A 27,842-nucleotide genomic window follows, 5' to 3' on the forward strand; every position below is an offset into this window, starting at 1 on the left:
ATTATTCAAAAATTTCTTGTGTTCATACTTCATTATATTTTCCATTGAAAGATCAACACATTGCTAACTGTTAGATCTTATTTATTGCAATATTTTTTTTCAGTAATAAATAACTATCAGTTTTTCCCAGCTACACATTGGGTATACCTTGTACACAATTCATAATATTTGTAATATACAAAAACACTCTTCAGTACTATTAAAGCAGAACACAGACTCTCCTCAACTGAAGGTAGAAATCTCTATACTAAACTGACAAGACCAGAGGGAATCCAGTCTGAATCCTTTATAATCATATTAAAATCAGATCAAATTGAAAATATATACAATCATAATTTTATATTCCATTGCATAAGAGGATGAAATAATTATTGAAATTCTGTACAGCAAGAGGATATGCGCTTTAGGAAAGAAAATTGGCCACCATAAACTAACAGCACTTTGAGAAAATTTGTGAACAAGAAAATGTTTTCTCACAAAAGGGAGACAACTGCGACACTGCTTTAATTGTACAATTCTAACACAGTAATATGAACACTATACATTCTATAATTGCATATATGAAATCTAGCACTGGCACATAATAATGTAAATATTATCATAAAATGGATATATCAATTAACATGGAACCTCTCAAAAACACATGGTATCCTATCCGCTCAAAAATCCAAATTATCAGAGACAAACATGTTTAGGGACTTGACAGCACATGAAAAGAATTATAATATTCTGCCATTTTCATCATTTTGTACAAAAGATCATAGCTTGACATAAAAGTATCCATTAGAACATGATTTGATCAGAGATTTGTTAGCTTTGCTGTCTCCAAGTACATTTGTATAAGAAGAGGGCTGGGTAACATTTTGGTGTACCTCTAGATATCTATGTATATATTACATAACATTCCAAGATGTAACAAGACAGAACAAAAATACTTCAGCAGCAATAAAACTACAAATAATTTTATCAGAAAAAATATGATTGAAGTTAACACTTAAGAATTTTGTTAAACACATAATTTAAGAAAATTTCTGCTACTTAGCATCAGAAATGTACACAAGGAAAAAAGTAAAGAAATGTTCAAAAGTATGTTAAAAATTTCAAAACCTAGCTATGAAAAAAAGGTATAAATTTTTAACATCATATTTACATTGCTTTTGGAAAATGAGCAGATTTTCTGTGTTTCTGACACTTATTATTTATTTAAAAACCTAGAATCACAATATAAATGCGGAATGTACAATCAAGCAAAGATGGCAAAATACAGAGATCACAAAATGACATGATCACAAACTGGAAGCTCATGCAATTAACAAAACAATGCTATTTAAAAACTAAAGAGAGTGACCTACCCTAAATATGGATTTACGAGTTCATGAAGTCCATACATACATGTACAAAGTGAATGCGTAGCAACAATTAAGAATTGGAGAAAAAGAGATAAGCGACCAAGATGAAATCTAATTTAACATACATATTGACCTGAGGTAGATATCTACAATTCTACATGTGAAACTTACACTGAAATTTTTCTTAAGATATGTCAAGAATGTAAACATAAATTCTGATTAAAAACTATGCTAAAAAAAATTTCATTCCAAGTACCATAGTGGGTGGTTTCAGTTATAGGAAAGTCAAGAAGTCAGCAACATAAAAAGCCTACTCTGCTAAAAGATGGAATTTTTTTTTTTTTGATTTAACAAAAAAGGTGGCAAGAGGGATGTACATATATTAAAGTCTATATCACACGAAGCCTATTTTGTAGTTTATAGCATTTTGTCTGGAAGGTTTCATGTTAACTCACTTCTCTGTATATCATCACTGTTTTTTCCCCTAACACATTCTGCCTAAAAAACAGTGTCAATGCAGAGAACTGACAAAAAAAACTACAGAAGATTCTGATTATAACAAATATTTTGTCTGTAAAATGGAAAACAACCTAAACGTCCATATAAAGACAACCATACACAAACAATTACTGATAACCATAAGTAACAGTGATAACAAGTGTAATATCATTATACATATGTAAATAACACGCTGTAGCCGCCCTGACACATTCCAATGCTTTCCAATATTTTAACGTTTGATCATGGTTATTAGAGAGTTTGAACAGCACGTAGGATATGTCCTCTGTTCCAAACGCTGGTGGGATGTAGTGATGCTCTGGTGAGATCTATACAGGTTCTACGTAATTAGCGGGGTACAATCCTTCTCGGCCGTCCTTGTAACCTTTACACCAGCCTAGCTCGTCCTCCTCAGATAACTTAACAAAGACATCACCTACAAAGAAGAAAAAACATGATAAATTCAAAACAATTTATTTCATAGCTTCTACAAACAGAGGTGTTCTCTTTTTTTTTTTAATAAACCATGTACTTTCCCTCTATTCTGGGGAAATAACAAATAAATTATTCAATGACTTTTAGAAGATAGAGAATCTTAACAAATTGTAATAATAAATACATAGTCTACTGGTTAACAATTTCTAAGAGTATAACTTTATTATTGGCATGTACATATATGTTCCATATACCACAAAATCAAATTTGATCTTGTATAATAAGATGTATAATTCCCTTTTCCAAGAAAGAAAAGAAAATAAAAACATTCTAATTAAATTGTTGTACATCCTGGCTAATGAAAGAATAAATTAACATGCTACAGCCAAATCAATTTGTTGTACTTCATTCATATATGTAAAAGATGTTATGGCCTTTACATTGTACTGTTGAGTAGAAATAACATCATGTGATTAAAGCATCTGAAGTCCGATGAAATACCTACCACTGAACCAAATTCAGATTTCTACTTTTTACCTTCATTAAAATAAATAGTATTCATTTTGGTTTGTCAGTTTTATAATGTTAGAAATTGTAAGGAAAAAATCCTTGAAGACATGAATTTGAAATTAACTTTTATCTAAATTTAATCCAATAGTAGGTTTGGAAAATTTTAAAAGTTTCCGGCAATAAATGTCTGATGTACATGCCTAAAAGTAGATGTTACATCATCTATATGTCAAGTGTTGAAACAGAATACATTTCAGGGCACTTAACCCTTGCAGCAATGAAGGAATTATGCATTAGTTCTTTTACTTTTACGTTAATATTGGGAAAAAAAAGGTTTATCTATATATTTATACTAACTACATGTAAATGGTGTAATTTTTTTGATTTTTTTTTAACTTTCACTGTATATATGGAAAGCAGTATTCTCTAGCTGTATTTTATAGGCATGAAACAAACGAGACACTTACCAGCCTTGAGTTCTAATTCGTCCTCCTCCGTCACGTTATAATCGTACAGGGCCCTGACAGGGACACCCTCCTTTCCGTTCATCTGCCGGGGGGAGTCCTCGGGGGAGGGGGAGGGGGGTTCATCCACATCATCAGCAAAGGGGTTCGTGTCCTCCACTACCGCTGGCTCCTCCTTCTTCTCGACCTCCTTACTGTAGACAGAGAAGAGATTTATTAGTATACAACATAAATAAAATACTATATAGGGATATAGTGTGACATCAGATGAGCATAACAAAACTTGTAGCTTCAATCTTTCATTGAGAAGTACAAGCAATGATACATAATTTTCAGTTTACTTTCTAGCAGTGAAGTTAGATCTCTGTCAAAAATAATTGTTCCAATATTTTCAATGAGAAAGGTTAAATCATTTGAAAGGTTTGATTTTGATTAGACTGAGCTAATTCTATACATTCAATAACATATTTACTATTACATATCACATATACAACATCTATTCACGAGGATACAGACATGCAAATTTTTTTTTAGTCGGAATTCATTTAATATTATAAAGAAAAAGAATTAGTAGATAAGTGAAAATTGAAATTTTGCCTGCATTAAAAAAATAGCTTCAACCAATTTAATTAAACATTTGGAAATCAAAATAATTAAGAAAGAACTTTTTACCAGTAGCTGCACAAGCTGACATAAAATTTTACAATTAATCTATATGAATTTGTTACAAAAAACCAAAAAATAATTTTTTTTTCTAAAAATTTGAAAAAAAAAAATATATGTGAAATTGTTACACATATATTGGAAAAGCAAAAATTTTAATAACACCTATGAAATCTTTAGAATCTGGTGTTACTTTACGGAATGTAAACAAACCACTTGATCAGATGACAAAGTTTACACAATGTAGATAGGGGAGGGATAAACACCCTCTGTGCCCTAGGAATGAATAAAACTAAACACCTGACAACAGAATGTGAAGAAAGGGTTATAACAAACCTGAAATATGTGTAATTAGTATAAGACCTGCAAATAAATAGAAATTGGCAAATCATAAGAATGACACATGTAGCAAGTCAACTGAGGGCAGGCAAGTAAGTATGGCAGAGGCAATCTGAAAATATTTCATAAGATTTATATAGACAAAAGAGATGTCCAGGAAAAATATGTATATCTGTGCCATGGTTTTGCATTCTTCTTTACTGATAGGTCAAAATCTTCATTTCTCATAATAGCTATAATGGAAGTCAAGGCTTCACTTCCAAGCAGAACAGAAAAGAGCAAATAAAAAGAGAAATTACATGTGTAAGAAAATATAGGCTATCAGTTAATGTAGGTTTTAGTTGGTTATAAATATTTTTAACAAGCTATTAATGGAGTCTACATCTAGAGTTATAATTAATGTGCTAATTTCATTGTCTGTTGTTTATAATATTTTGGTTACTATAGTAGTCGCTAAAAGGTCGGTTTCAAGAGAAGGTGCAATAGATAGCATATTAGATGCAACATTCCATAAGGTGCTACTGGTAGGCGAAGATCATTCCAAGAGGGATATGCAACAAGATGCTTTCACTGCAACAGCTACAGCAAATGCAACACAATGCATCATTCCGAGAGAGAGAGAGGTAATCTTTACTTGTGTTCCCCTCGGGCCTCGTCTATGGCCTGGTACACATGAGATTCTGCCGTTACATTGGCTTCACCGTCATCGTCGTCATCGCCAAATGGATTGAGCGACTCGTCATATGATGTCGTCCTGACGTAGTTCTCTCCCCCTGGCTGTTGTGTCACAATGTCGGCCTGCGAGACGTCTGTGTTCATTTGAGCGAGCCTCGCAGAATCTGGGGGCTGCTGCACTCGGGACGGATCGGAATTTCTTTTGACCTCCTCTACATTGGGTTGTTTGGCTTGATCCAACATGGTTTTCCGTTTGGAGGCCTTATCTTTTTCCTTCTTTTTTAAGGAGAAGCCATCAAATGAAATTTTCCTGGTAAAATTGTGATGAAGAGTTCTTACAGTAAAGGCTATCATTCCCCAGACTGAGGTCAAAGGTGACTGGATACTAAGGTGAAAAGGTCAAGGTTGTCCATGTCAAGAGAGACACTGCCATGTTAATCACACTAATTCCCTCTTTTTTCCTAACATTCTTAACTTTTGATCCCAAAATCACTATATACTTGATTTACTTTAAAGCATGATTCTAAAAGTTTTATACTCAAAATGATGTTTAATTTTCTCTGATTTCATTTTAAAGAAAAACCTCCCCCTAAACAGAACAAATTTTGTCTGATCAAACCAAATTGAAATGTTTTTGGTGAAAGTGGCAAATCGCTCTGTTAGTCAATACCTCCTATCAAACTTCACTTGAAAGTATTTTGTAAAAATTTCTTCCAAGGAATATACAGTTAAGAAACAAAATCTGAACACTCTACAAAATGTTCTGAAAACTACACTCAGAATTCTCAAGTACTAATGCTCAAGTTTCATCAACTATTCACCCTATGCAAACACAGTAATATAAACCCTTGACCTACCGGAGTGATGAGGACTGTTGAGTCTGCTGCTGCTGTTGTTGTACTACGTTAGAACCTGAGGAGGACCTGGGCGACTCTGTAGACGTCTGTCTCTGATGAGAATTAAAGGAGTCTGACTGCTGAACAAACGCGTCGGGCTTGTGACGAATACTGGTGATTGTAATGCCATCATTTCCACCCAGCTGCGAGTCCTTCTTCTTGGAAATGTTTTGTAGCTCTGGGGAATATTCCTGTAAAGCAAAATATTTAACTGATTAATTCTTCAATGTTCCTTTTATATGTATGATTTACTTCACATTTACAGACTTCAGGTACCTTTTAAGTTATTAAATCTTTGATTGGATGACCCCACTATCATAGAGCACTAGATACAAGAAGTATTAAAAGGCTAATTGTATTCGGTGCGTCGGCGCGCTCGCGCAACAGATTTTGTATATAAAATTTATCGCTTATACTATTATTTGTCAGCATCGGGCTCGATATTTCACTCGATATTCCTATACTAATCAAAGTACGGAAAGTACCGATAGGAGTTGATTTTGACGATTTTCAATTAAGAAATAAGGTATCATTTTTTGAGTTTTATTGAGATGTAAAACGGGTTGGTCACGTGATCAAATCCCATAAAGCCCGAAGGGCTTTATGGAAGATTTGATCATGTGTCAACCCGTTTTACATCTCAATAAAACTCAAAAAATGATACCTTATTACTTATATTTACATTTGTGACTTATTCATACTTTATATTTGCCTGATTGTTACTTTTAACGTGTGAAATGCGTTAATTTTTCAAACCCAACGGCATGTATGTAATCCACTAAACGCGTGTCGAACCTTTATGACGTCACAGAGAAATTACGTCGAACGTTTATCCAAACGCCCATCTATGACCCCATACCTGTATTTTCACAGTTATAAAAACGCTTGCCTTCAGTAGTGTTATATAAAGGAAAACATTTGCAAATGTAAATATTAAAATTTAATGTTTGATACTTTGTTCACAACTTTTTCAAATTATGTTCATTTACGCTTCGTAAGAAAGATGTGAGAATTAAATGAAAAAAGATTCTACAGAGTCAAAAAGGTAACAAAGGTTGTTTTGATCACTATAACCTTAGAATGATTTGCCAAAAAAGTAAGACTTTTCCTCTGTTCTATTATTTTTAATAAATTTTAAAGTATTGTTCTGACCTAAAGTTTGTTTAAAAGGGCTATTAATAGCAAAACCATTTCTGTAACTAAAGTTACTCCCCATCCTCTTACAAAGACAAGTTAATCTTTAGTAGTATTTTTAAAAGTAACAAGGCATCTTGTTCAAACACTTATACCAATGTATGGTAGCTTATTGCCATGAAAATCAAGTCTTTAAAAGGAGGTTAAACTCTAGAGTATAGGGTCATAATGTAATACTGGTAATTCTAATTTGTTACATTGGCGTCGGAAGCAAATTGAAAGGGGGGGGGGTTAAGTGAAAGAAAAAAAAAATTTTTTCGAACATATAAAATCTTAGCAAGCAACCCCCCCCCCCCAAACGTAAAATGTGTCTATAGTCCAAACAAGAAAATCCTATTTCGTGAGGGGGGGGGGGGGGCGAACTTCTTTCAGTACCAATTTTTTTCTTTCAAACATTACCACTTACGCTACCATTTACCCTTCTTCTAGGACTACACTGCCTTGCCTGATGAGAGTTGGGGGAGGGGGGGACTAAATAAACCTACGCCCCAATGTTGAATACCTATATGATGTCCATCTTTATAAGCCCCCCCCCCCCCCCCCCCCCCCCCCCCCCCCCCCCCCCCCCCCCCCGATGCCTATGTGTTATGCATAAAGTTGATTTATAAAAACAAAAGCACTAAATGTTTTTTAATGCTATAGTTAAAGTTTGGAGATATAACTATTAATATATAATATGTATATAGAGAGAGAGAGAACAGAGAGAATAGGTCAACTAAAAAAAAGGCAGTAAATTTCGGATTACTGCCTGCACAAAAATCGTGGTTAGACATGCATGGATCAAAGGGGATCCGCATCCCTGGAAAATTCTTTTTTTTTTTAAATTGACATAGTAAAATTACTAAAGCTATGTATTAAATCCTTTTACCCTTCCGATTTGAGCCACCACCTCCTAAAGAAAATTTTCTGGATCCACCTAACCAAAAAAATACAATCGGGCTTGGGGTGTCGACTTGAATATAGCCGATAATGCTTAAATTATAAATAAAATCACTGTCATTTGAGTGTTTTAATGCAGGGAGAAAATACTTGTGTGATATTTGGATGAGATGGACGCGCTGGCGCGCCGACGCGCCAAATACAATTAGCCTATTAAAATGTTTTTGCTTTTCAAATTCTACATTGTGTCTAGAAACAAACCTCAAATGTTGGCCAGTTCATGGGCATGTCAGCTCCATGATTTGTTGACCACCATCTCAGATCTTTGTCAGGGTCTATCTGTCCTATAGTACTGTGAAGGTTACTGTACACTTGTGAGAACCTATAACAAACCATGTCAGACTTGAAAACATCCTACCAATCTCCACAATTATATACACATCATAAAAACTATTTCAGTAATCATACACATCAGAATAACGGTCTCAAAATTTATCCACGTCATACCGTATAAGTGGAAATTTTAGCAAAAAGCAAATTTTGTGATTTGTTCTTAAAAATAGGTATTTTTTATTTTTACCTAGATGTAATTTTAGCGATTTTAACAAGCTCACTAAAGAAGCTTTTACAAATAAAGTGCAACTAGAAAACTGACCAGTCAGCAAGGGCCCCGCTGAGGGGTAGAAATATAAGGGTGAACCTCATTGAATGAGAGTTTTACTTGATTACATTTTTTTAAATATATGAAGATTATAAGTAACAACTGCATTTTTAAAATTTCAAGATAATTCCTGAATGTCCAAAAACCTGTAAATAGTAACCTTGTATTAACAGAAAATAGGGAAAACCTCATGTCTTATTAAAAAAAAAAACTAAATTTAATGTGTATTTAAAAAAGATTTAAGCAGGTGTTTTATAAAATGCAAGCCTTCAGTGAATGCAAATATCACCCAGGGTTGACCTCAACTTCAAAACAAACATCAGTTACAGACAAAGGTGTTCATTAATCTTCATGTGACAGATAAAGATAAGCCTCTAAATTTTCTGCAGCAAGCAAGATAATTAATCCCAGGGGATTAATTGTATTGCTCTCCCATCCTTTTCTTCTATATAAATTTACAATAAGAACTTTTTTCAGCACTGACAGAATGGGGTTATTATCTGATTACCTGTTAAAATTAACAGCATTAAGGCAGCAAAACAAATTTAAATTAAATAAATAATTAAAAAATAAAGTAGTAATAATAAAAAAGGATAAAATATATATCTTGATTTTAGGATTCAATAAAATTATGTTAAATATGTGTACAGTATTTTAACCAATATAAAGTATGAACATTATTTTAAATCCATATTTCACAGAATGTACACATCATTCAAAATTGACCTTAACTTCAAAACAAAGTTCATTGAAGACAGAGGCTGGTAGAGTAATTAATCTCAATTCGACAGATAAAGATAATGCTTAGGATTTTCTTCATGTGGAAGGTTAATTAATCCCAAAGGACAAATTGCACAGCCTTCCCAGTTTACAATGGTAACATTCTCAGCAGTTATCTCTCTTTGCCCATTCATTCTTTTGCATAGTAAGGAATCTACCCCACCACCCCAGCTCCAAACCAGAAGACACAGAGAACCAAACTTAGCATCAAAATATGTATTTCTGCCCACTGAACTACCATACCAAATTTGAACCTGATTGGGCAACCTTAAAACAAGTTAAGAAAAAAACAGAAAATTTGTGGACGGAAGAGTGACAGACGGACAGACAGACAGACAGACGGACGGACGGACGGACAGAGTGATTACTATAGGGCACCCGCAAATCCTTGCGGGGCCCTAATTAATATTTTTAAAGATATTCAATTTTAGTGATCTTGGCACCGTCACTAATAATGCCAAAATTAATTCCTCGCTAAAAATTCTGCTTATACAGTATTAACAATCACAAAGAGTCAACAGAAAATCCTTCAAAACTGTCAATGAGGTACCCTCAAAAATTGTAAGCTGAACCTTTGACTAAGCATCAGAATGAGCTTGTAGCTTAATTATGTCACTTACTTTGGTTCAACAGACAGATCAAGATGTTGATGGATCTCAAACATTGTCTTCTTAAAGAATTCTATTCTACTTTTCTCAAAGTCTTGGCATTTTTGGAACACCTAAAATAAATGGGAGAAAAAATTCAGTATTTTGACGTACCTGAAGTAGAGTTACAAGAATCTGTTAAGTTGATTTACTTAATCATCTAATTCTTAGAAATTTGCTTACACAAAGATCTGATATTAATAGTTCACAAACAGTAAGAAGATTTGTTTTCATTTGTCTCTTTATGAAACACAATTATTTTTAACCTTTATCATCAGAGTAACACTAGACGTTTTTTCCTGGACAATAAATTACCTCATTCAAATCTTCAATACATTTAGCATGATAACTATTGAAGTTGTTTAGCGAGGGTTTGTATTTAATATTAAATTACCTCGTTCATATCTTCAATATATTTAGCATTATAACTATTGAGGTCGTTCAGCGAGGCTTCATATTTGTCTCTGGTAGCTTCCACGTCCTGCTGACATTTCCGTAACTTTTCCTGGATTTTCTTCAACTGCAAAATTGAGGAAGAGTATTATTATCAATTACTTTCCTGAAAAATCGATTTTAGCATGAAAATTCAACACTAGAAATTCAGTTCAATTCAATTAACTTAGAATTTTTAAAATATAATTTCAACAAAGACCATGTTCGCATGCTTTAAATCAAAAAAAAATTTTGTCACTGCAATTTTTTTTAAAAAACAGATAAGTACGAGTAGTCACAAATGCAAAATACTTCATGTGAAAAAAAATTTAGAAAACAAATGCATGCATGCAAACACTGGTATATCATATTTCCAGAAAACAAACAATATTCTGAAAGAAAAACTTTTGCTGCATCCATAATAAATACACAAAATAACATTTCTTCATTCAAGATTTATAGATAATACTGTAAATCACTTTTTATTCGCACTTTTATTTGCGCTTAATTCTGCCAAAAATGTCACCTTAGTTAGATTAATCAAACCGAATCTCAAAAAAAAGCCCTCATCTAAACAGGGTCCGTAGGACAATATCATTTTTACAATGGAACATTCTATCATAAGATCACCTCCCAAATATTTCACTCCCAATTAATTTGTTTTGAATTTATTTTATTGCATAATTAATATAAAGGGATTGGTTACACATTGTAACAACTTAGAGATTGAAGCATTTCTCTGTAATATATACAATGGTTTAAATGATTGCCAAATGAATTGATAAAATTGTAATAAAAATGTAAAGGGATACATTCTCTTTACAAAACATTTCAAAGACACTTATTATAAGTTCAGATTCAACAGGTCTCTAATGATGCATGTAAATAATAATTGTGCAATGACAACAATGCTGGCAAAAAAATAAAAAATAAAATGAACATCATCATAATATATATAAAGAACTTTATGCATGCTTAAGATGTAAAGAACTTATATATAGTGTATTTGCAATAAATATAGAATTTTTTTTAAAGATATTGTGTAATAAGCATAGAAAAAACGAACATGACGTATTAGAGCAATAACCAGTATTTGTGAAAATTTTGTTTCGAATATTCTATACCTAAGGCTAAAGTGTACCTTGCGAAAATAAAGTGTCGCAAAAATTGATCTACAGTATGTTAAAACAAGGATATTAGGAATAACACAGTTGTTTGCCCCTTGGAGGCAATCAACACAATTGAACTCACACCTTTGTCTCATTTGCACCAATCTCAGACGTCTGCAATGTATGAGACAAATTTTTGAGAATTTTAATCATACTGAGGCCTTTTATCATACTAGACAATGAATCAATCGAATTAAAATTAGATGTTAGATCCCCTCCCATACTGGCTACACTAACATCTAGCAACATCCCATACAGGGTCATGTCAGAGGTCAAATTCTTCAACCAATCAAATCGTTGCCTGCAAAATTATAGTATATTTGTTGACACAAGTAAGTCTAGAGTTGTTCCGAATTTGACCTCTGATGTGACCCTCTATGGGATGCTGTTAGTGCGTCCATGCGAGAGATCTAACACTTAATTTTAATTAGATTTACAATGGATTAAACTGTATTCTTAAAACAATTGAAATTGTAAATAACAAAAATTCCAATCCCTCCACCCCATTCTCTGAATTTCAGTGCCAGCATTTTCACACACACATGTATTGTACCTGATCAGGGGACACTGCTGAATCCCCCCTAGCATTATTTTCTTGATTAGCTGTGCTCTTCTCTGCTCGACATGCTGCATGATAGTCTTTCCTGGACTGCATTACTTTTGTGTATTTCTTTTCCCATGGTTTCTGTGCCTAAAAAATAAATTCCCTTACATTTATTTTCTTTGCATTTCACTTTCATTCTATACATTTTACATTACATGCATATGCTGCAAATGACTTAAATTCATGTAAAGAACATTTTACAATGTATGAACAATTTTGATTTCACTACAAGTAGCTGGTCAAACAACATATAAGTGCCTGTTCAATACTTCTTTATTTTCACATCATTCATTGTTAGCACCCATAAGATTTCTCACAGTTAATGCTCATCGAATGTAGTGTAACAGAAAGAAATTCTTGAGTTTCCAACACTGCATATCTTTTAATTAAAGCCATAAAAGATTCAATCTGCATCATGAAGTAAAACAAATCAGAAAAAAATTATTTCCCTCAGCTAGCTAGCATGTTATCATTTTAACTCGTTTTTTACAAACCTTTCATAATCATTACATTTCACACAAAGTGAAATGAAAAAAAACCCTTACTTTTTTAAACCCTTCCTCGAGCTCTTTAGTTTCTTTAAAATGCATCATGGACTTGTGATAGTTTTCTTTCTGCCACATTTTAATGCTGGCATAGTCTTTAGTTATTAAGTTCTCGGACACTACATTGTGTAAATCGGCTAGACTATCGGCCTCCTGTAGTAGTCCTCTCCAGCCCGCCTGTATCGTCCCATACTCATTACCTATGGAAAAGACAATTAGGTGTAAATCAGGAAGGATGGTCAGCCTAATGAACAATATTCACAGAGTATCCCAAGCATACCGATTAAATCAGGAGGAAATTAAGAGCTGTCCTGGCATTAATGCTTAGGAAGGAAGAAAATCATCTAACAGTTCTAAACATAAGATTATGGTACATTTGTTGGTAAGGTGTAACTTTCATTTTCCTATTACAAATGTATCAATTTCTTAGTTAGAATGAGTTCTTTTTCTCATCAAATAAATTAAAAAACACTAATTACTTGTAAATGAGTTATTGTCTTTTACTGTTTATGTTGAAAAATTCTTATGTTGTGGCTGGTCCACACAAGCAGACTTATCCTGGATGCTAATTTGGTAGGGCTGAAACGATTCACCACGATATGGCAACAATGTTCGATTCAAATACGTTTTTTTTAATCGGGTTTGGTTAACTCTTTGAAAAGAGGCCCATTTTAACAGTTTGACACACACCAATGCTCACTGCTATTATTTATAGAATAAAGACACCTTCAGAGATGTGCAATTAACAAATTAGTAAATGTAAAAATTTTACATGTAATACATGAAAGGTACAACCGGTATTTTAATTTTTTTTATCAGCCACATTGAAAAATCTCCTAATTTTCTATTTTGTTGTGGCACCATCGTTTATTGCCACTAAACTGATTCTGAAAGATAGTGTGAACACAAACAAAATGAATTTATTTTCATCTAAATGAGTTAGTGCATCAGAAAAGAAAAGTGATAATTTTTTTTAAATTCATTTTTATTTTCTGTCATAATCATTAATTCTATATGATTTAATTTTAATAGTGAGAATGAAATTTTAATTGTCAAAAGAATGACCTTAGTACCCTGACTTTTTCAATGATTAATTTTTTTTTCAACATTAGTTTTATTTTAACTATATTTGAGCTATAACTTTTTAGCCATGCTGATTTTTAATTGCATAAGTATATTTCTATTGTATCAACCTTTTACTCTTTTTTTTGAAGATTTTTTTTAACCTTATGAATTTTCTTAAATTGTATCGTATTGAAAAAATTGAATTTTGTGTGCATGCATTAGTGCATGCAAGATAACTTTCAGTCCCAATCTAACACGACAGTCCATAATTTGAGGGGGAAAAAGAACTTGTATCCACACAACTTAGGCATGTTAACTTATGAATTTGTTTTACCGTAGTTAGGTCGTGCTGTTCTTCAAAATTCTTTTTTATCTCATTTTTCCTTCACACATGTGACTGTCAATATCTTTATTAAACATCATATTCATATATATCAAATTTCATGAATATGATAAAGAATCCTGGCCCCCTCCTTCAGGGTGATAATCCAAAATTTTGTCTAATACAATGTAAACTTTTCCAAATGCAGTAAATTCAGTTGTTTTAATTTGAAATAGAGTTATAGACAAGTCTTATTAATAACTGTATTTCCTCATCATATTATACCCATGATAGAGTGGCTTTTCATTTGAACAAACTTGCATCTTACTATTATACTATACAGTCATTGAATGTGACCCAGTGACTTTTGAGAAGATGAAAATGTGAAAAGCTTATAGACATCACACAGCAGACAAACAGACACTCGCCATGATCATAAAAACTCAGGTGAGCTAAAAGTTTAAAAATAAATAATACCTTTGTCAAGAAAATCATTCCACTTTCTGGACCAATTTGTGAGGTTTTTGGCGTAAGATGTTTCGATTTCACTCCTCTCTTTGATCAGCTGTCTAAGACTGTCACAAAGGGCTTTACCATTGTCTATACGTTTGACAGTGCGGTGGTATTTGCCGATCTCCCAGAAACTATCATTAGTAGGTTGTACTAAGTCCTCATTCAAAGACATCTCCACAACACTGTGGGTATATCAGCTCATCCAAACAATGCAGCAACGCAGTTCTACAAAACACAATGAATCATTTTTGTAATTGCAGGAAATGATAACGAGGGTAATGGGAATCTCGTTAATTGCATTCAAGTGATGTTTTTTTTTTTTATTTCAAACATTTATCAGATCTTCCTATTCTTGGGATGCAATTCCTTTTAATGCCTTTTGGTGGCCAGTGACTAAGTCAACTTCTTACATTACTGTTTTGTTTGGCAATACAAAATGTAATACACTTTAATTAAAGTGCATTTATACGTACTTGTGGAATTAAAAACACTTAAGAGCATCATTCAGTTTAACAATATACACAACTTTCAATATACATGTAACAAATGTAAACACATTTAACACGAAATTATGATAATATGAAATGTCAAATGATGGCAGATGGTCCATTCAATTTAATGGACATTTCCCTCGAATGAAATTAAATTTATGAAAAAAATCTCATTAGTGATCACCTGTTAACAATAAAAAACTAGTAATTAACCTTATATTCACTTATCCAATAGCTAGCACACAAAAATAGATGAATGGACACATCTACTTATAGTTATTTTTTGTGTTATTCTAAAACTTCTCTACAAATACAAACCACACAATTTCTCATTGTCAGTCTTGTAATCGGAGGTACAGAAATAGAATCAAAGGGTTCTCCAGCAGAAATACACAAATAGTGGACAGGACCACATCATGAATAAATAACACACACACACACAGTCTTGTACCGTCATTATAGAACAATGGACAACATTTCATCCGCATATGCACAAAACTATTGTGTAATGCTTTTAAAGTGAAGTCTTTACAATCTTTACAAATCTTTACCACTTTGTGTTTTAATCAATCACCGAGTCGTTTTGACCAATTGTTGCCAGTTTTATAAACAACGAATTTTACAACGATCAATATTGACTGCTTAGCTTGATGTATTGCTTGTGGTTATGATGTGGGGGAAAAGATGGTATATTTCATAATTTAGATAATATCAATAATCATGCATAGAAGCCTATGGATCCAAGCAAAAATAGCAAAAAGGAAGTTTTACTGTTTATACCACTGCCACTGGCAAAAACATACTCTTGATCAACTTTACAAATATGCCTCTGTGTAACAATATATCTGCAGTATAAATAGTATCAATGCAATGTCTTAATCAAACCCATCGAGATCGCAGCAGTCTATAGATTAGCCATTTGTCTATGTACTCCACCCTAAAAGGTTCTCAAACCCACGATAACAATGTAAACAAACACAAATCAGATGTTTGTAGCTTTGATAATTTAAAAACAATTGAGGCTCACCAGAGAGAACAAGCTATTCCTCTTCTTAAACCATCATTACATATAAAACTTGACTGAGTAAACAATAGACAATCTTTCAGATTTATCCTTGGTTGAAAGCACGAACTTTTTTGTATGGTACTTTTTGAAAATTTCTGACTTTTAACCAGTGGCGGGTATTGTTGACTATACTTATAGTACGGACCGGTCCTTCGGATGAGACTGTTAGGCGTATAAACTAAAGTCCTATGTCGCAGTAGGTGCTGGCATGAAAAGCTGATTCTTCACTGCTCAATGGCCCTGAGTGCCGAGTATAGGACAAAATTTGTAGCTCTCCACTGGCAAGTGGTGGCGTCTCCATAATGAGTGAAATATTCTCGAGAGGGATGTTAATTAAACAATATACAACTCAATATATACCTTAATACCTATATGGAATAGAGATCAGTATGTTACAGGGGTTCTTGTTTTCTCTATCAGTTAGATTCTTGCTTATTAAAATTCTCTCTATTTGTCAGGTTAACTGAGTAAATTGTCATAAGAGTTTTTTAAATCCTGAATAGAATCCTGCATGATGGATCTGCGACCTTTTGAAAAATTACATGACATCTTAATATACCAAGCTTTTAATACATAAACAAGTATACATATGAACCGGTTTTTGTCCACCAAGATTTATATGTACATATATCCTCAACAGTGCTCAATGGAAAAATGAAATGAAAGACACTTAAATCAGACACGGAAACCTGGCAAAGAACTGGAGATACAAAAAATATATTGTAAAATTTATTGCTCCTCACATGCAATATTGCCCTTGAACTTTAAAGATGAAGATATACATTTCCTGCAGTAAATGGGTGGAGGTTAAACGTAGACATCAATTAATTAAGACAGTTAGATTAGAAGAGATAGAATCCTGCCAAAAACTGTATACACTGCAAGTCACCTATCATATACCTACATCCTCTTCAACTCTTTTGCATGCAGATCATGGGGATGCACAGTAATGCGAATGAACTATGACCATGTGTGTGGCACGTACTGCATAGATTACTAGTATTATCAAGCAAATGTGACCATGTATTTAAGTTTTAACTATCAATCATATTTTTTTCAAATTTTTGTTTTATAGTGCTTCCAGGCCTTAGATTAGTTGTGCCATTTTAACCTGTATAAATAGGGTGGGTGCAGAATAATACAAATACCTGACCATCCTGAAGTAAAATTATCCTTCATTACCTTTTCATTTGCTGGCTGAAATTTCATTCCCTACATTCTTTACTTAAAAAAATTAAGGTTTCTCAGTCGTTCTCTATCACGCATGGAATCACACTCAGAGAAGAGATCATGTATAAATTCAGTATCAAGTTTCCAAATTCAACAAAAATTTCTACTCCACATAAATAGCTGGAAGAATATGGCCCAAATAAGCTCATTCATTACTTACGGTGCATTCGCAAATTACTCCAGTGTTTTAATTACACAGCTCCTTAAGCAGCTTAAAAACTCTTTTGGGAGAAAAAAAAAATTTGTCACTTGTACTTCCTTTTACAAAGATTAGAACTTCATGTTTCTAATCCTTCATCCCATAAACAGACTTTAATGTCCATGTCATGAAAATTCAACAATGAAATCAAGAAACCATGACCACAAAATTACCATGGGAGAAAAAAATTTAGGTCAAAAATTTACGGTATGACTGTATCTATTTGATTTACATTCATATCAAAATTTCTATTTTCCATTCAACTTTATCACAGAGGTATATATACCTTTATTTGTATATCATATCTTTATGGTATGCAGACCAACCACTGACTAGTGTTTGCGTAGGCATGTTTTAAGGTTTCAATGATACCATATGCCTACATGTACAGTTGCTACATGTACTATAATGTATAGCTTCAGTATAAATTTTTAAATCACTATTGCAGCTAGGGCTGGGCAATAATATCGATATTTCAATATATTGCAATACAAAGACAAAAAATATTGTATCGCAATACGATTTTGTAATATCGATATATTGGCAATATACTTAGATTAAGGAATTTTGTCAATAAAATGATTAAATATTTAAAAAAAAAAAGACTTATGAAAGTTTGTTATTAAGACAAACAGTAAGACAGAAGTTGTTTTGTGGGAACATTTAAGAGCATAACTTAAATGAAATCAACAAGATTTTTTTTTCTTCGTGTTAGTTACTTATCATAGTTATGTAAATTCTGCATGTAAATTAATGTAAATATAGTAAGAAAATGACATTTTCATTACATTGAAAATACTGCAATACATATTGCAATACAGTTAAAAATATCGCAATATATCGCAATACGAAATCTCTGGCCAATACCCAGCCCTAATTGCAGCTTATTGTGTTAAATGAATCATAACATCTGCGTACTCAAAAATAGCAGAGAAAACTAAATAATACATAATATTATGGGCTACCACAATACAGAAGTTTCCAGTGAATGAAAATGTTGACCATGTTGACAATGTGGGTGTGGAAATCTGTAGTAAATTTGTTATTAAAGGTTGAATGACCTAACCAAATATTTAAAACATTCCAAATGTTTACTACAATGAACAGTAATATAATTGGCAATGCTTTTCAAAATATGAACACAAAATATTCCAGTTCATGCCTTCCAACATTATAGTTAATTAAAATATCGAAATCTGCATGCACACCTTACAGCCTTTAAAAAAATCTGTGCAACAGATGCACTTGAAATCTGACTTCACATTGAATAGAAAAACAACAATTAACTCCCTGTAAATTAAGTCAGCAAGCAATTTGTAAATAGTCATTTAGTGTCCCCACATTCCAATAAGACTTCTATAAATATACCCTGGTATATATCATACGTACAAATGGGATCATGGCTAGAATGGGGTATATAATGACATGCCTCTGTTTATTTGGAGGCCTCGATCACTCGATCAGTGTCAAGCACCGGCAGACCTACCCTGTATATGTATTACTGGTGATGGTCAACTACAGGTACCAGATTTAAATGTCCATATAGCATTAACACACCCTCTCCCATGCTTTGACTGGGAACATACCCATACAGATCATTACAAAACATTGAGACTATATCGGATGACACTATAGCTGGCTTGGAAAACTGGTTTTCATGACTTATGAATGAACTCAATGACTGATTGAGCTATTAAACATGCAAGATATATGCTACTGTCACACTCAGAAAATAGCAGATTCAGATTAATATTTTGTACTTATAATAACCAAACCTCTACAAATGTAAATAGTCAACTCTCTAGTCTCTACAAATCCAATGAATTCTAATACGGCGCATTCAAACTTAATCTTGATTAAGTATGATTGAAACACAGGCAATGCATCAATGCCATACTATCATATTAAATGTAATGATTATTTCCTAAACAGTCATTCAATTGATGAAATGTCAGATTGTCAATGTGCGTTTTTGTTATACAAAAAATTCTCAGAAAAGGAAATGGATCAGGAAATTGTTTTAAAATAATTTATTTTAATGCTGCATTCCTTACAAATAACAATATGCATAAAATGGACACAAGTCCAATACAAAGCAACAGTAATTGAAAATAAAGAATCAACATATGAATAGATGTATACAAGTTGCAAGAAAATTTTCAAAGAAAATAATTTCTTAATGAGAAGATTGAGAGAAGGGGGTATTTTTAAGCTATAAATTATACAAAGTGTATGAGAAAGATGCACAATAAAGATGTTTGTTGTCTTTTGAATAAAAAAAAAATGCTTCCTTCCTTCCTTTCTAAAATATGGTTATTTTTGCTCTGGTTTTTCAATTTGATTTTTTTTACTCCAGTTTGTTAATATCAAAAAATGTTTTGCTGATTTTCAAGAAGATCTGTCAATCATTATGGTTACATGTATCCATTGTACAGTATACTCATAGGTTTCCTTTTTCAGACAGAGAAAGTTCAATCAAATGCATAAAGTATCATACCAATTTAAATTCTATTGAAGTTTCCAATCATATTTCATGTAATACCTTATACATGTAACAGCTTTTCTAGGAATACACTTTGAAACAAAATATTTGCTACGCCTTGATTGCAGGCTACATAAAAACATTCAAAATATATTCATTTTGAAAACAAGTTTTGTTATAATTTCATCTTCTAACAAGGATGTAAATTTCCAGTTGGTTACAAGTGTGTAGCTCATATCTTCAAAAAGGACTGAATGATCATATTTTTTTAACATTTACCGATTATAATATCGAAACCTTGGCCAATTTGGATGTCAAAATATTTTTTATAGACTTAATCCGGGTATGTCTTTTAACCACAATGAACCACAATGAACCACAATGAACCACAATGAAACCACAATGAACCACAAGGACATCTTAATTTAATTTTAATTTAAACTTAAAATTTGTAAAAAGTCAATATTGGGTTTTTAAAAACATTAAGGAATCACTTGACAGGGCATCAACAATAGTGGGAAACATGGGATAATTTGCATAACGGGCAACAGTGATTCCTTATATTTTCATTTCATTGTGAAATAAAAGATATATGTGACTTATATTAGGACTTCCATGCCAATTTCAAAAGTCCTCGTGACGTCAAACACCTAGGCAGCCGCACGAGATTTACATGCACATTACACCAGGATGCAAGTAGTTACTAATTTACCAAATCAAAGAGTTATCGCAGAGAAAAAAATTAGAAATGGAAATATTCATTAATCACTGTTTACTGTAAATCACGTTTTAAGCTTAATTTTGCACACAGAAAACATTCTCGCGTTTAAAAGTATTCCTTACGATTATATAAAGGAAAAACATCAATTTGTGAAAATTATGTCTCACTAATAAAGAGTCAATAACTATCTCGCGAAAATATGGTGTCGCGAAAATTTAGTGATCAACAGTATACAGCAGTTATGTTACTGGGTAATTAGTTGTTTACTTAAAAATTCCACCTATTCTCACATAAAATGTTACCTTTTCCTACCTGAATTTCAGAAAGTGGGAATAGATAGAATGGACCCTCTAACTTTATTATTTATATGCATATTTATATACTAGTATAATCATAAATCTAAAATCTTCCCTGTAATCTATTTTCAGACTTAAAGGTATCTTATATTCAAAATCCAAAAGTTTTACTCCCCTTTACCTATAGATGCTTTGTACCCTGCCAAAATTGGTTGAAATTGGATAAGCTGTTCAAGAAAAGGAGCTGGAGGAAACAACACACAATCGGACAAAACTAGGTCACCTATGTGACTCAAATGACTAAAAAAATTAGGGATGTCAACGAATATTCGAATATTCATTCGATGAGTTGATATTCGAATATAAATTTATGATTCGAATATTCGTTTTTAAGTATATAAACATAAAAAAGAGAGAAAAACCTGGCAAGTTTAATTAGAAATAGAACCAAGTTTATACAAAATTAAAAAAAAAATACTCCTCTTGGATTTCCTTGAAGGTGTGAAGAGTGTATATATTAGAGTAATTTATTTATTTGTTCGTTTAATTAGTGGTATGATAGTTTCCAGTACTAACAGCTTGTATTGTTGTATGGACACAGTGTTACAGCAAACACACGGGCCCCTTGTTTATGTAAATATCATTAAAATCATTATCAGGAAATTATAATTAGCAAAAAGTAATTGCTTGTAGTACTTCACCGATAGATAACTATTATCAATGTAGAGTAAGACGATCTGGAACATACTAAAGAATTCTTATAAATTTCTAAAAAAGAATCATTATACATTTTGGATGTATACTTCATGTATTCAGTAATTTTTACAAAAAATATAATTGCAGTGCATTTATCGAACTCTACATGAGTTTTTATTCCAAAATAATGGCAAAAATCCCATACTGCTTGACAGGAGAGTAAAATTTTGTACTTTATAATGCAAGATGTATTTATTTTATCGAATATTCGAATATATTCGAATACTCCTATCGAATATTCGAATATCAATTACTGACAATTTTGACATCCCTAAAAAAAATGCATATAAACCATATACAGATTCATTAAAATTAAATTAAGATGTCCTTGTGGTTCCTTGTGGTTCCTTGTGGTTTCCTTGTGGTTCATTGTGGTTTCATTGTGGTTCATTGTGGTTCCTTGTGGTTCATTGTGGTTAAAAGACGTACCCACTTAATCCAAGTTAAAACTGAAAATTGCAATACAACAGTGAACTTGATACCACTGTCAGTCTGACATGACAGTGATAAATATATGTGTAGAATGCAGTTCCCTAGATTACATTACACAAGGATGCAGTAGTTACACCAAGTTTGAGATAAAAAAGAAACTGCACACAGACAGTTTATCTGTTACAAAAAATTGCTATCTACATTGTATGAAAAGTAACATTTATATCTAATACTTCAAAGAGAAATGTGGCTGTCCTGACTGAATACTTGTTACGGAGCAACACATAATAGGTGAGAAATACAGGGCCCCAGGGTGACATCCCAAAAAACACCTGTGACAGCGAAGGAAGTTAATGCAAAGTTCACCTCGATAACTTTTAAGATAAAACCATTTAATGCTACTTAAAAATGCAAAACAAATAGCTGAACAAGCGGGAACGTGGCAATGTTTACGGAAATAGAAATATACAATAGAAACACGATGGCATGTGAGGAATCTGTTGATAACCTGTCCTGTCACTTCTGGTAGGTTTCGGAGAAAAGTGATTTAACGATTATTCTGACAACTTCTGCCTTAACGTCAACATGGTGAAATAAGCCCTGATTTCTGACTATCATCCCTGTCAGAAAATACTAACAAATGTTTAAATTACTTACCAAATTTCAAAATTGTCACTCGTAAAAAGTTTTCAACCGAGTTCAATATGGCTGCTAAATGAAGGTGTGGTTTAATCTAACCAGAAACGTAACGAGTGATGTGATTGGTCAAAAAATTTGTTTCATTTTCGTCTGCTCGTAGAACCATAGGTGGATCTAATATGTTTCATGTTTCACGTTTTTGTTACAGTTACCATTTTTTGCTTGAGACAGTATGAGCCTAAGACAGTGTTCTAAGATTTAGAATTTGGAGTTACTTAATTACATTAATTTTGGCCTGTTACGGTGGTACATTTAGGAGTAATAATAATAATAATTTTTATAGGAAAAATTATCTCTTGAAAACGAAAAATTATCTCTTGAAAATTATCTCCAACACTAGAATAAGACCATAATGACCCATCTCCATATCTTTAATAGACGTATAGTTTATTCTACTAACAATCTTTTGCAGGGCACATCAATTTTTTCGACTTAATAGTTAATACCGATAAAAAAAAATCGATTATTGACAAATTATTTTGTTTAACGTTATACAAGAAAAATAAATGTGAAGTTTGTCAACTTTGTGTCCTTCGCTATAATCTATTAACCCTCCCAAGATCAAAAGACAGTGACCAACACTGACCCTTTATTCAGTCATTGAACTTCTATAATCTCCTTTGATGCAAAGAGCGTGTAATCAGGCGGCTAGAAAATTCTCATCAATGGCAGAGATGGAATAAACCCCTTCCCAAAGAACAAATTCAATAAATTGGTCGAACTAATGAAAAAATATATAAACACCGCTTTGATTCCAGCATTGATTGGTAACATACACGATATTCTAGTTAATTTACAAAGCAAGGAAATTATTGGTATTAGGGCAAATATTTATTAGTTCTCGTCCTTAATAATAAATATCTAACGTGCAGTGTATATATTTATCTTTTTTTTTTTTGTTCGATTACATTATTTTTAAGATAGTCGGTTGATAATTTTAGCTATCATTCAGCTAGCTGCAGAACTGTAGTGTTATATGGTTTTATAGGCTAAGATATAAAAACCACAACGCTGCAACTAGAATATTTGGAGGGTCACATTCCATTGCATTGTATAGGAATAAAAAAAAACACTAACATTGATAAAGAAATAAAAGAAACAATATCTAATTACTTCTTTCTTTAAACAAATAAATGAATGTTGACTTCTCAATGACTATAATGATTTGATTACTAATGTCATTAACGACCAAACATAAGAAAAAAACATAAACTCGCCTAAACGTCAAAAACCTATTTCGTGGGGGAGAGGGGGGGGGGGGGGCGGGGGAAGTGGTGTCTATTGCCTCAAATCTTTCACTTTCATACCCATTTAACACATATTTGTTTACCATAGCGTTTTCAGGGGGTCCATGGTAACTTTTTTCTTGTTTTAGTATATACATTCTTTAACCTGGTAAATTACAGGGGGGGTCCTGACCCCCCCGACCCCCCCCCCCCTCTAGATCCGCGCATGTCATCTGTCCGTACATGTATACAGCATCTAAAATCAATGACCCCCACCTTCCCACCAAATCTACGAACGTATCACTTCTATATGCGTAATGTTTTAATTTTTTTTGCAATAGTACAAATATAAAACATTATCAATCAAACTTCATTGATGATGTGACTCGATAAGAATTGATGATAAGGATTGAGTAAAAAAAAAAAAAACATTTTCCAGAATACGCTTCAAAGGAATAATGATTTCACTCATGGCACACTCGTTGTTATATATCGTAAGCATAATTAATTTTTTGACTTAATTAATTACAGTTTTGCAACCAACCCGACATTTTAGCTAAATATATTGTACTAAAAGCATATGTTTGACAATCACGTCAATTTTCTTTTAAGGACAGATGATACAAACAATTTTTTTCTTTGAAAAAGATTTAATATCATGTCACAAGTTTAGAAATGTGACTTAAGAAAAATATACCGAGCCAGGTGAATTTTATTAGGAAAAAAAGCTAAATGGAAAAAATCAGCCTATGTGATATTGCCATTTTTTTGTCATTTCGATGTTCCTCTTAAAATTCACCTGGCTTGGTGACCTTTTCTAAGGTTTATCTTACACTTTTAACGCCAAGATAACATATTTTCACCTGTAAACGTTTACGGAATGTGATTTGTCTATATTCGTTTTTTTTATTGAAATTTACTAATATTTTCCAAATCTATTTCATTTTCCAGTTCTTCGGATATAAAATTCTAAGAACCATCCACTTTTCTAAACTTGTGACATGATATTAAATCTTTTTCAAAGAAAAAAATTGTTTGTATCATCTGTCCTTAAAACTAGATTAAGGTAGCAATCTTAGAGTTATCGCGCTTGGAGCCTACAAAACATATTTAAATCAAAGTACTGAAAGCACTCATGGGAGTTGAACATGGTGTAAAATAAAATCTTTGATCGGGAGATTAAGAGAGTGAACAATATTATTATTTCAAATACAGACAACTGTTTCAGATTTTTTGAGTTGCAACAATCTCAGAAACATTGAATAGCAAAAAAAAAAAAATGCATGGACCATAATGCTTGCTTGCCTACATTAGTCCTTTTTTATACCCCCTGCTTGAAAAACGGAAGGGTATTTATTAATCGGGATTTCCGTCCATCTGTTTGTTACGCTTTAGGTATACCCATCTCTTATCCGCAACTCCTCTTACACCACTGAACGAAAATTTCATAGAATCTTTATTACATATTGCCGTTGTGCACCTTCTATTACTTTTTCATCCTGCACATATTTTGGGTTTCCCATTGCAAAACATGGACACTGCCATTATATTCATATTAGAGGCGGTTGATCATTTATATAATTCACTGCTGATTTAGTAATAAATACGCATGTTTCCTGAAAGTTTTTATGCATTAATGAATTCATTTAAACCAAGAAAATGTTCATGAAAAGTTTGAATAAATTCTGTGCACCGGCACAAAAGAAATTGCTAAAAATCCGGGACCGTCGGGCGTCGGGAATACTAGATTTACCGCTTGCCGTCAGTATGTAGAGTTGTTATTCGTATCTCTTTCAGTGTATGACGCTACACTAAAAATGAGTTCCATAACGAAAAACTTTTGAGGTTCTTTATAATTTAGTTATTACTTTGAAGGAAATCTAATATTCAAAATAAGATTACTTTATCATTACATTTACTTACATTTCAAATTATGAAAAAATTATACCAATTCAGGAGAAAATGACATGAACTATTTGTGGCGGATGTTTATGCATGTTTTCTGTTCAATATCATCGGAGTAAATCGGTCGACACAGTAGCCTCGCTTTCGGCTCTATATAATCAACACAAATTACTGCGCATGTTAAATGCGTGATGACCATAGGAGATTGAACATACTTCAACTCCCAAAAATCTCGAAAAGTGTACGAGAAAAGAGCCATGCGATGGGAATTTTATATCCCCCGCTTGGAAGGTGGGAGGGTATATAGTGATCAGGATGTTCGTTCGTCCGTCCGTCTGTTGTCACGTCCGTCTGTTACGCTTTGGGGTACCCATCTCTTATCCACAACTCCTCTTATACCACTTAATTAAATTTCAATGAGACTTCCTCAGAATTTTTGTAATATAGTGCCATTGTGGCCTCCAGTTTTACTTTTTGATCGGACACATATTTCGGGTTTCCAATAGCAAAGCAAAGACACTGCCATTCTTTCCAATTATACACGTATGTAATATTGAAGGGCACCCATCTATCATTCGCAACACCTCCTAATCAAATGAATAAATTTTCATGCTTTCACAGATTCTTTGCTATACATAATGCCATTGTGACCTCCTATTTTACTTTTTGATCGGACACTTATTTTGGGTCTTCCAGAGCAAAACGTGGACTTTGCCACTATAATCATATGGGAGACGGGTTACTATCTAGTGAGCTCAGTGCTCACGGTACCTCTCGATTTTATTTGTGTGTGAGAGAGCGGACCATGCGATACTCAAAATTAAATACATTTTTTTACCATTTAAGTAAGACAATGATATACAAAGAAAAATACTCGTACGTGAAGGGCAACATTTTAAAAATTACACGCCAGAAATCATTAAAAGGTCCTAGGAAACAAATTCTTATCTATTTATATTTCCATCAACGATAGTCAGGGACGTAGCAAGAGGGGGGGGGGCAGGGGGGCCTGGCCCCCCCACTTTGATGTCCCCAACTTTACCTTTACTATGGTAATTGTTCATTGAAAGGATGGTTGCCCCCCCCCCCACTTTTTACCATAGTATAGTGATATGAAGGGAATGTTTCGAAAAAATTGGAAGTGAAAGTAACTTGGCTTTGAAAAAGTTGGCCACTACCCCCCCACCCCCCACCCCCACCCCACGAAATAGGATTTGATTTGGGCAACTTTTAATTTCCCTTTTTTTTTTTTTTTTTTTGGTTGTAAACATTTTAAGGTAATTAAAAAAAAATTTTAACGGCCTGCCCCCCCCCCCCCCCCACTTTCAAAAACGATGCTACGTGCAAAAATAGTGAGAAACATGGATAATTTGCATAACGGGCGGAAGTTCAAACGTAAGTTTCCCACTATCGTTGATGTCCCTGGCATACTATACTAACTAGACAGTAATTCCTTATATTTCCATTTCATTGTGAAATAAAATTGTAGATTTAGATTTTAAAAATGTAGACATATATTTAAATTACACGAGGACTCTCATGCCAATTTCAATAGTCCTCGCCCACTGACATCAAACACAAAGGCAGCCGCACGAGATTTACATGCATATTTGGCCTCCTTAACGTCAGACACAGAGACAAATGCGCACGAGATTTGCATTCATATCAGGCTTCCTTTGCTCCCGACCTATAGACCTGC

General features: G+C 33.0%; 1 protein-coding gene across 8 annotated transcripts; it reads right to left on the reverse strand.

Annotated features, from left to right (window-relative positions):
• Positions 1-64: 64 nt before the first annotated feature.
• Positions 65-23,049, reverse strand: LOC134259564 (protein kinase C and casein kinase substrate in neurons protein 1-like). Of its 8 annotated transcripts, none has more exons than XM_062742157.1 (12): positions 22,971-23,049; positions 14,605-14,865; positions 12,741-12,940; positions 12,145-12,282; positions 11,676-11,705; positions 10,385-10,510; positions 9,964-10,064; positions 8,164-8,284; positions 5,791-6,020; positions 4,256-4,282; positions 3,260-3,450; positions 65-2,283 (listed from the first exon to the last, which is right to left on the reverse strand). In XM_062742157.1, exons 2-12 carry the CDS (start codon positions 14,810-14,812, stop codon positions 2,177-2,179), a joined length of 1,479 nt encoding a protein of 492 aa, XP_062598141.1. In that variant the 5' UTR covers positions 14,813-14,865; positions 22,971-23,049; the 3' UTR covers positions 65-2,176. The 8 variants fall into 8 exon arrangements, with proteins under 8 accessions (XP_062598141.1, XP_062598139.1, XP_062598135.1 ...); XM_062742155.1 differs by lacking the exon at positions 4,256-4,282 and adding an exon at positions 4,893-5,243; XM_062742151.1 differs by lacking the exon at positions 4,256-4,282 and adding an exon at positions 4,893-5,318.
• Between the last annotated feature and the right edge of the window lie 4,793 nt (positions 23,050-27,842).

The sequence above is a fragment of the Saccostrea cucullata genome, unplaced genomic scaffold, assembly GCF_032062105.1.
Source record: "Saccostrea cucullata isolate Sc308-1 unplaced genomic scaffold, CSIRO_AGI_Scuc_v1 ctg749, whole genome shotgun sequence".
NCBI lineage: Eukaryota > Metazoa > Mollusca > Bivalvia > Ostreida > Ostreidae > Saccostrea > Saccostrea cuccullata.

What these genes read in the sequence shown, in the direction of transcription:
- LOC134259564 (XM_062742151.1), bottom strand. Translation starts at nt 14,812, where the DNA reads ATGTCTTTGAATGAGGACTTAGTACAACCTACTAATGATAGTTTCTGG. An exon ending in CAGCAGTGTCCCCTGATCAG is followed by an intron (nt 11,706 to 12,144) that starts GTACAATACATG and finishes CATACATTGCAG; the next exon opens with ACGTCTGAGATTGGTGCAAA. An exon ending in TGAACTGGCCAACATTTGAG is followed by an intron (nt 6,021 to 8,163) that starts GTTTGTTTCTAG and finishes TTTGCTTTACAG; the next exon opens with GAATATTCCCCAGAGCTACA.